This window comes from Camelus dromedarius, chromosome 24 (genome assembly GCF_036321535.1).
Source record: "Camelus dromedarius isolate mCamDro1 chromosome 24, mCamDro1.pat, whole genome shotgun sequence".
Lineage (NCBI taxonomy): Eukaryota > Metazoa > Chordata > Mammalia > Artiodactyla > Camelidae > Camelus > Camelus dromedarius.
This window is the reverse complement of record NC_087459.1, coordinates 30,817,109-30,826,810: the sequence shown is the minus strand read 5'-3', so window position 1 is coordinate 30,826,810 and position 9,702 is coordinate 30,817,109. Positions and strand designations below refer to the sequence as shown.

Here is a 9,702-nt window from a genome sequence, read left to right as displayed (position 1 = left end):
GGCCTAGGACAAAGGGTATTTAACACTTCACCAAATGACCTTTGGGATTGGTGGGAAGTACTCCAAACGTTATGTTAGTTCGACCAGTGCCACACACACATAAAATTAGGGTTAAATCTCTAGCTCACACATTAGAGTAAATAAGTTTTATCTGGTTTCAAGATTTTAAAATTCAAAAGAAAATTCTTAAAGCATAGTGAATTTTAGGATATAAAAATCAATGGATGGGAAAACATATGACAACAAATTGAGAAACCATTAAGCTAAAAACTGATTTTATTTTAGAAAGTTACACATTTCAGTTTCAGATTAAAAATTGGAAGAAAGTTTAAAGACAAACTAAGAAAAGATATTTATAACATATTCGTGAAAGGGATTGCTTCAAATGTCTAGAGGTCCTTGGTGGACTCTTCTTGGTAGAGTAATAGATATTCAGGAATATCTCTCTGCATATCTAAGGATTCCTGGAGATGCCTGTATGTTTGACATGTGGCAAGTTTTCCCTTTAGGAAGAGCAGAGAGGAGGGGAGCTGTTCTGCTGAGGCTCTCCTAAAAATCCGAATGAAGATGGCTTTATTCTAGGGGCTAACACCCAGGATGTGGAATGATAGACATGGCAGTTAAAAAAATGACCATGAGATTCTTTGACATTTCTAGTTTTGAGAGTTGGGGTTCTATGTCCCTCCCCTTGAATTAGCTTTGACCAATGGAATAGGGTAGAAGTGACACTATGTGACTTCTCAGGTGAGGTCATAAAAGGTCATGTAGCTTCTGCCTTGAGTGTGGAACACGCTCAGATCCCTGGAATGCATCCACTTGGAGGCTACCACACCATGCAAGGAGGCCCACCTATGGGCATGCTAGCCCAAGTCCAGGTGTACGGTTCCAATGCCCAGTCTCCCCAGAGCTGAGGCCCCAGACATAATGGAGCAGAGAAAAGACAGACCCACTGTGCCTGCTGAACTCCTGACCCACAGAATCTGCACATAATCACTAAATTTGGGGGGGGGGGTTTGGCACAGGAGTAATCAAAACCAACGGGAGACAGCTTCCACCTCCTCCCTTCCACGACCACCTACACATCTGAAGCAAAGACAGCCTACACAGACCCCCGTGATCATCACGCATGCAGTAACCTGGTCTTTGCACAGCCACCTGTGAGGGCACCTTCAGAAGTGTAGAGAGGCCCCCGTGGGATCACACACTGTGCTAGTCAGGTGGGCTGTCCTGGTCGGGGCTCCATGCCTCTCTGAGAACTGGAACCTTCCAAATGTGGAAAGACAGGAAGGTGGGCATCTAATCACGGTGTAACTTCCACTATCATTTGGAAAGCTCCCAGTCTCCCCTATACTGGTCAGCCCTCTACCCGCTGCTGGTGACGGAAATCCAACTCCAACTAGCTTTAGAGCAAGACGTTATCCCTGTAGGGCCGGGGCAACAGTTCTAGCCAAAGACACACACAAGTGATGTCATCAGCCTTCTCTCTCCACACATCCAAGACAGGCTTTCTCCACATGACACGCAGCACCTGCTGACAGTGAAAAGCATATCTCATCAACCTAGTGGCCCCCCAGAAAGAGGATTTCTTCCCCCTTAATACTGAAAGAAGCAATCTCATTGCTTGTTTGGGTCCTGTGCTCACCCCTAGATCAATCGTCGGGGGGGTCAGCCCACCCAACATGGACAGAACAGGTTGCCCCCCAGGAAAGATGTGCTCTGTTAAAGGAGCCCGCTACTCTGTCCATCAGCTCCAGTTCCCAAAAGGGCCAGGGGCATGCTGGAGAGCCACGCCGCCTGGGCTTGAATCACAGCAAACCTTGGGCAAGAGACTTCTTTGTGTCTCAATTTCCTCATCTACAAAATGGGACTAACAATAATAAGTTTGCTGTATTAAATTGAATGAATTCACATAAAGCTCTCAGACCAGCGCCCAGGACACAAATACTGTACAAGCGTCAGCTGCTGTTATCACCAGCCCTGGCACGTCCCCCTCTCTGAGGGGGGATCGGGAGAGGGAAGGGGACAAGAGGGAGAAGAGGCAGTTGCCCTCCTCGACCCAGTCCCTGGAGAAAAGGAGGGCTCTGGGCCTCCAGAAGGGTACACGCTGTGCTGACTCCCCAGACCCCCTAACTTCTGCCCAGGTCGCCAAGGTCCTCCCTAGTCCCCTCATGGCCTTAGATGCAGGAGCTCAGACCGACATGGCATCTGGACAGAAGCCTTTCTGATGCAGGCTCCCAGCCTCGCCTCTGGTCTTTGCTTTCCTGGGCACTGGGAAAGCCCCCTCCACAACTGGGGGAGGCTGTCACTCAGAAGGGGGCTGGAGTTTAGGGAAACTCAAACTATAGTTTCCACATTGCAGGTCATGACTCATCCTGGGTTGAGTTTTTTTTTTTTAAATTAAATAGATTAAATATGGTGGAATAAAAAATGCAGTAAGGGTCAGTAGTGGTCATGAAGTGTTTGTGCATGTGCACCAGGTCGCAACTATGTAAGATGGATTCCTCACTGCGAATTACAAGCTAGTTTTCAAAGCACTGAGTCAGAGGATTCGAATATTTTAACGGACTTGAGCACTGGGGGCCACTGAACATGTCCCTGGTGTGGCCAGAGGGGACCCCCACAGTAGGGTCCTCTGCTCAGGGGAGGTGCTCAGAGCTCCTGTTGACCTGAGTGAAGGAACAGAAAGAAAGGTGACGTCTGCATCAGGGCCCCTGCAGGAGCTGCGGGAGGCTGTGGTGAGAAGCACAGGACACACAGTGAAAGCTGTAACCTGAGAGAAGCCATCTCGGTTTGGATGGGGACAATTTCCATCCACAGCCACAGAAATGCCTTAACAAAAGCTTATTTTAAAAAAATAACCTATTTATATGTTTAAAAAGAAATAGAGATGCAAGCCATTCATCGCTCTGTAAAATGAAGAACAAAGACTAAACTGAATGCTGATGCCCAGCGCTGAGGAGGTCACAGACCGCCAGCGCTTTCTCACTGCGCTGGGAGAAGATGGTGCGGGACTGGAATTAGCCATTTTAGGGGGCAATTTAGCTACATCCTAAACTTTAAATACTCATGCCCTTTGAACCAGCAACAGCACTTTTAAAACTTTACCTAGTAAACAGATGCATTAAAACTCTAGGAGGGGCGGGGTATAGTTCAGTGGTAGAGCACGTGCTTAGCATGTGTGAGGTCCTGAGTTCAATCCCCAGTACCTCCAGTGAAAAAAAAAATCTTAAAAAGGGGAGGAGGTGGGTATAGCTCAGTGGTAACTTGTGTGCTAGGCATGCACAAGGTCCTAGGTTCAAGCCCCAGTACTTCTGTCAAAAAAAAAAAAAACAAAACTAAAAACAAAAACTACATAACTGCCTAAATATATGCACAAGAATCTACATTGCAGCATTGCTTGCAACGTCAGAAGCTGGAAATAACCACATATCCATTGATGGAGGAGCAGTTACATAGATGGCACATCCACGAAATGAAATACTATGCTCTGTCAGATAGGAAAGAAGAATGTTACGTGCCTAAATGAGAAAAGCAAGCTGTGAGAGAGTATATAAAGTATGTCGCTGGTTTTAAAACATTTCCACGCACACCGAAGAAACATGCTCCCACACCTCCTGCAGCAACCGTGGTGCCTGATGGCTGGACTTTGGTGTGACTTTAGGAAATGAAAAGTGTATGATTAACACAGTTTTGTACTGTTGGAAATTTTTACAAACAGCATGTATTTTATAATCAGGAAAAAAAATTAGTGAACAAGGATCATAAAGCTTTATTTAATAAATATAACCCAAAATTTCAAAATACTTTATTCCATATGTAGCCAATTAGGGAAAGAAAAAAAGAAGGAAATGTTTGAAGAGACTACGTGAAGAGTCAGGCGAAAGGGAGGAGGATGGGGAAATTCAAGCAATGAAGATTAACTGGAGACCAGAGGGTGCTCAGGGGCCTCGTGACTCTCAAAACATCACCTTTCATGGGTCACATCTCACGGGTCACTGGGGGCTTCCACTGCTCCTTGGCAATGCTGGGAGATGCTACATTGACATTTGCTGAAATAATCAAGACTCCAGAGATATGGAAATTCTCTCAAAACCAGGGGGGGCTGTCTACTTTTTTTCTATGACCATCAGGATTGCCTATTTTCCCCCTAAAATAAAGTATTTGCCTGGACAACTGTAAGCTCTATCAGGGAATAACTTTTCTGAAGAACTTTAAGATTCTCAAGGTCTTAACATCCATCTGCCACTGAAATACTGGGTTCTGCTCTGATGCCTCCAAATCGCATTTGAAAAGAGAATTTATTCCTTAGTTTGTGTTCTTCAGATCCCTGGGGAAAGGATGGGAGGGTCAGATCTGGTCATGGGGACACCATGTGGGGAGGAGAAAAGTCAACACATCAATTCAAAGGTGTTCAGAGCCCCAGGGAGGTGTGCTTTGCCCTGACACAGAGCAGATGAACCTGGGTAAACCCACGTGGCATTGAGGTCTCAGAATAGGGGTCTGGACCCCCAGGAAGGGGGCCTGGCCGCTCTCCTCTGACCAGGGGGAGGTGAGATCCTAAGCACAATAATGTCCCAAGACAGGTGTGAGTATCAAAGGGCATGTGGCAGTGTGGGGGCCTGCTGGGGACTCCCAGAAAGACGTAGTGGACGCAAGCAGCAGGGGCCAAGCTCTCTTGGGCTGACTCCTCCCAGGCCAATTTTAGTTTCTGAAAAGAGAAACTCCTAAAGACTACTTGCAGAAGCAAGATGGGCCTGAGGCCTTGCATGGCCTCTCTGCGGGCCCCGAGGAGCAGCAACAACACGGAATCCAGTCACAAAAGCTCGTTTCTCCACTCTTTATTAAAGCTAGATCCTCCTGCCAACAGCTTCGGGGTGGGGCAGAGCAGCTAGGGCCCAGCGGGGAACGCACTCCAGGGCCACACCAGAAAGGACAGACAGGACTGGACCCCGGCCACGCGGCCACATTGCCCAGGCCCCTTCCTGAGGCTCCTTCCCACAGCGGGGAGAAACAGAGACAGTGGGCACCACCCAGCGCTGCAGTGCCTCTTCGGGAACCCCTGTCCTCCTTACCCCCCCAGCCCACCCACAGCCTCACCCAGCCAGGCTAATTCTTACCACCACCATCCAGGCCCTCTTCCCACCCCGCCGACTACCCGCCCCAGCCTCTAGCAGCCTGGCTGCTGGCTCTCAGGCCCCAAGGCCATGTCTACACTAATACAGAAGGAACTAGGTCTAAAAGGGAATGCAGTTGCTTCAGAATGTCGGTTTTCCGGCCCCACTCGCACTGGCCCAAAAGGCATTAAGGGATGGGGGGGTCTTGCAGGTGACCCGGTGGCTCAAAACGGTCCAGCCTGGAAGGCAGGGTGCTGGCCAGCTGCAGGCCTTGCATAGTTGGATACTTGGCTAGTCACTGAGCCACAGTTCAAGTCTGGACCCCCAGAGGTGGGCCACCTCTGCACAGACCACTCGACCCAAGGTCCCTCCACTCACTGCCCACTCTGTGAAGTGGGAATCTAAACAGAAACACTACTTGCTTCTAGTGTAGAATAATGACAGAAGCAGAGTTAAAGGAACCCTCAGAGGTCATAGGGCCCTAACTATGGGATGTAAGCATGTTAAGAAATGATCCTGCTGCCCACCTCAGTCACTTTACACTTGGGCATTAAATCTAAATGAGCAATGGGCTCAGAAAGGCAGGACCCCATGTGTCCACTTGCTCAGACAGAGGTGGCAGCCCAGGGAGTTGAAGGCTGGGGCCCAGGGCTGCTGGAGTCTGTGGGGCTCCCCACAGATGGCTGAGGATGCCGCCTCCAGCTGCCCCAGGTGAGAGTACCACAGGACTCAGAGGGCAGGCTGGGACTGCACGCTGCAGGGCCTGGCTGGTCTCGGCCCTCCAGTGGGCTGAGGAGAGCGAGCGACTGGAGAATAAGGCTTCAGACTTCCTCGGGACCCAGTGAACACCTGCAACGCATCTGCCCTGGGCCACAATTTGGTTTCTGGCTTTTTCTCCTCCCAGATTTTTCAGGCCACACAAGCGATGGAAATAAATATCCACAATCGACAGAACAAAACCTTTCCCACTTGCATCTCCACTTCCCCCACCCCCGCCCCAGATTAGGGAGGAACATCGTCCTTCGGAAACCCACGAGGATTCCCCTACGCCACGGCACACAGTCCTTAACTTTCCAGACATATTCGAATGACCAGAAGGACCCTGAAGTCTCCCGCTGAGGAATGGGAAGAAATCAGCCAAACCCACTGGAGTAGCTGTATGCTCTGCCCTCGACCACCCACCCTCCCTTAACCCAAGGGCTTCCCCTCCATCGCTGTAAAACCCACTTACAAACTCACAAGCCACCTGTCCCCCGGTACACCCGAATCGGAATCCGAGTAAAATAAATAACATCGCCTGCCATCCCTACCGCTTGGCCTCACCGCATTGATCCAAGGATGTTGCAGTCTCTGTCGAGGTGGCCGCCCCCTGCCCTCGCCTGCCCCGCGGCGGTTCTCCTCTCCCTCTGCGCCCCACCGCACAGCCATACGAGCAGGGCGGCCGGTTCCCTGGGGCCGGGCAGGTGGGAAGCCCGAGGCCGGTGCACCTGGGCTGAGGGGAAAGCACCGCACTAGGACTGGGACCATCAGCCCCCTGAAGCCAGAGGAGCCAGGGGCTCGCGCGCAGCGGCCGGTGCCCGAGGCGTCCCAGGGAGGGGCCGGTGGCCTAGCGGGCTGCGCCTCCGTCGGCCTGGGGCCCTCACATGATGCTCTCCTCGTAGGCGCCGGAGGGCCCCGCGAACGCGGCCGTCGGCTCAGAGCCGAAACTCGTTCCGCCCGCGAACTCCAACAGGGTGCTGCCGCGCTCCCCGGGCCCGGTCCCCGCGCCTGCGCCAGGCGGCCCCTTAGCAGGCGCCTCGGCCTTCGGGGTGGGGGCCGCCGGCGCCGGGCCAGGCGCGCCTGCCGCGCCGCGGTGCGTCTTCATGTGGGTGAGCAGGTGCGAGCTCTGGGAGAAGCGGCGGCCGCAGTTGGCGCAGGCGTAGGGCCGCTCGCCCGTGTGCGTGCGCTGGTGCGTCACGAGCACCGAGCGCTGCGAGAAGCGCTTGCCGCACTCGGGGCACGGGAAGGGCCGCTCGCCCGTGTGGCCGCGCCGGTGCTTGGCCAGGTTGGAGCGCTGCGCGAAGCCGCGGCCGCAGTCGGTGCAGCGGAAGGGCTTCTCGCCTGTGTGCGTGCGCCGGTGCCGCTTGAAGTCCGAGCTGTGGCCGAAGCCCTTGCCGCAGTCGGGGCAGCGGTGCGGCTTCTCCTCGGCGTGCGCCCACTGGTGCCGCGTCAGCGCCGCGCTCTGCCCAAAGCGGCGGCCACACTCGCCACACGCGTAGGGCCGCTCGCCCGTGTGCGCGCGCCCGTGCGCTGTCAGGTGCGCGCGCCGGCTGAAGCCCGCGCCACACACGCCGCACACGAAGGGCTTCTCGCCGGTGTGGCCGCGCACATGCGCCGCCAGGTGCGAGCCCCGGGCGAAGCGCGCGCCGCACTCGGGGCACGGAAAGGGCCGCTCGCCCGTATGCGTGCGGCGGTGGCGCGCCAGGTGCGAGCCGTACACGAAGCTCTTGCCGCAGTCGGCACAGCGGTGCGGCCGCTCGCCAGCGTGGTAGCGCTGGTGCTTGGCCAGCGCCGCGCGGCGCCCGAACGTCTTGCCACAGTCGGAGCAGATCCACGGGCTCTCCTCCTCGGCCAGCGCAGCGGGCGCCGGTTCGGCAAGGAGGCCCCCGACCGCAGGCCCGAACGCGCGCAGGCCGCCGCCGCCCCCAGGCCCGGCACCGCCGCCGAAAGGGTCGCAAGCCAGCCCTGCGCCCTCCACCAGGGAGAGCCGGCCCCCCAGGGGTCCGGGAAGGGGGCGCCCGTCGGCTGGCAGCCGCTCCCCAAAGTCCGGGAGGCCCAGGATGGGAAAGCCGTCCGGGTGGAGCCAAGACTTGGGGTGCACAGGAAAGTGGAAGCCGAGCGGGTGAGAGGAAGGCCCTTCACCCTCCCCTAGGCCGTTGCCCAGCTCCAGGAACCGCCTGTCTGGCTCAGGGTCCTCCTTGCTCCCAGAAATGGATGCCTCCACCGCTGCCTCTCTCGCCTCAGCATCAGCCTCGGCCTCTCCGTCTGCCTCGCCGACCTCAGGCCCCTCGGGCTCTTCGGACCCGGCCTCTTCGGGCCCGGCCGTGGGCACTGTCTCGCAGGGTTCCCGACGAGGGCCGTCGCCGCCAGGGTCCGTGCAGCCACCGCCACGTCGATGGCGCTGGAAGTCGGCGCGGAGGCGGAAGGCCTGGCCGCAGTCGGGGCAACAGTGGGGACGGTCGGCCGTGTGCACGGCCTGGTGCCGCGCGAGCGCCGAGCTCTGGCTGAAGCTGCGGCCGCAGTGCGGGCACGGGTAGGGCCGCTCGCCCGTGTGCGTGCGCTGGTGCGTGACCAGGTAGGAGCGGCGCCCGAAGCCCGCGCCGCAGAAGGCGCAGCGGTAGGGCCTCTCGCCCGTGTGGATGCGCCGGTGCGTAACCAGGTGCGACTTGTACACGAAGCGCTTGCCGCAGTCCGGGCACGGGAAGGGCTTCTCGCCGGTGTGTGTGCGCTGGTGGATGGCCAGATGCGAGCGGTACACGAAGCCCTTGCCGCACTCGTCGCAGCCGAAGGGCTTGACGGCCGCGTGGTAGCGCTGGTGCTTGGCCAGCCGTGACCGGTGCGGGAACACTTTGCCGCACACATCACAAGTCGTCTCCGGCCGCCCGGTGGGAGCAGCCACCGCGGCTGGGAAGGCCCAGGGCGCCAGCAAGCTTGCACCAGGCTCCCGGCCCGGCAGAAAAGGCTTCGCCTCGGCCCCATCCGCCAGGACGCTGGGGTCGAGGCCCCATCCCTCTGGAGTCTGAGCTGAATCCGAGTCGTCGGGGCCCCACGTCCCAGGCACATCCCCCACACCGTAGGCCGCTGACCACAGCCCAGGGGGCTCGTTCTCCTCCTCAGCCACCTCTGCCAGGAAGTCCTCGTCATCCTCCTCCTCGTGGTCCTCCATGTCGTCCGTCCAGAACCAGGCCCCTGAAGGCGACAAGGGAAGGCCAGGAGAGAGGTGAGAAGAGACCATGATAGGAGCTGCTCACAGGCTCCTGCTCCTCCTACAAGGAGTGGTTTCCAAGGGACCCCGGGCTCTCCAAGCACCAAGCCTAGATCGGAACCTCCAGAGGTTGCCCACGGCCCAATGCGTGCCTCCTCCCCAAGTTAGGAGGAACTTTGCAGACAGGAGAAATGCACACGTTGAGTGACCCTCCTAGAAAGGCTGGGTTCACCTCTTGGACTCTCCTCAAATGGCTTTAATCCCTTCTCCAGACCTTTAGCTCCCTGCAGGGTTTGCCACCCTGCTGAGGAATAGGGACACTCTACAAAGTGGGTGACCTGGCCTGTGGGTTCTCGTGAGATCAGGAGCCAAGCCAGGAACAGGGGTCCAGTGCCCAGAAAAATATAGCGGCCAGGTCTGTCTTCCCCAAAGCCCCTTAGCTCCTGGAAAACTCCACCCTCTGGCCTGCCTGGCCCAAGGCAGCCAAGACTCCAGCACCAGCACAGCCTGGCCCGGCCACTGAGGACCTGCCTTTGTAACACCTAAGCTTTGCTCAGGGTCCCTCTTGCTCTGTCTCCCTCTCCACCAGCCTTAGGCACGCCAGCAGCTAGGGGTCTCCCCCCC

The 9,702-nt window shown here is 56.4% G+C and overlaps 1 protein-coding gene across 1 annotated transcript in view; it reads right to left on the bottom strand.

Moving 5' to 3' along the window:
• Window positions 1-3,745: 3,745 nt before the first annotated feature.
• Window positions 3,746-9,702, bottom strand: part of LOC105099409 (zinc finger protein 316) — a 31,926-nt gene continuing 25,969 nt past the window's right edge. Inside the window, exon 9 of the mRNA XM_064478167.1 lies at window positions 3,746-9,062. Within this exon, the coding sequence (XP_064334237.1) occupies window positions 6,754-9,062 (2,309 nt within the window). The 3' untranslated portion in view covers window positions 3,746-6,753. The remainder of the gene's footprint in view (window positions 9,063-9,702) is intronic.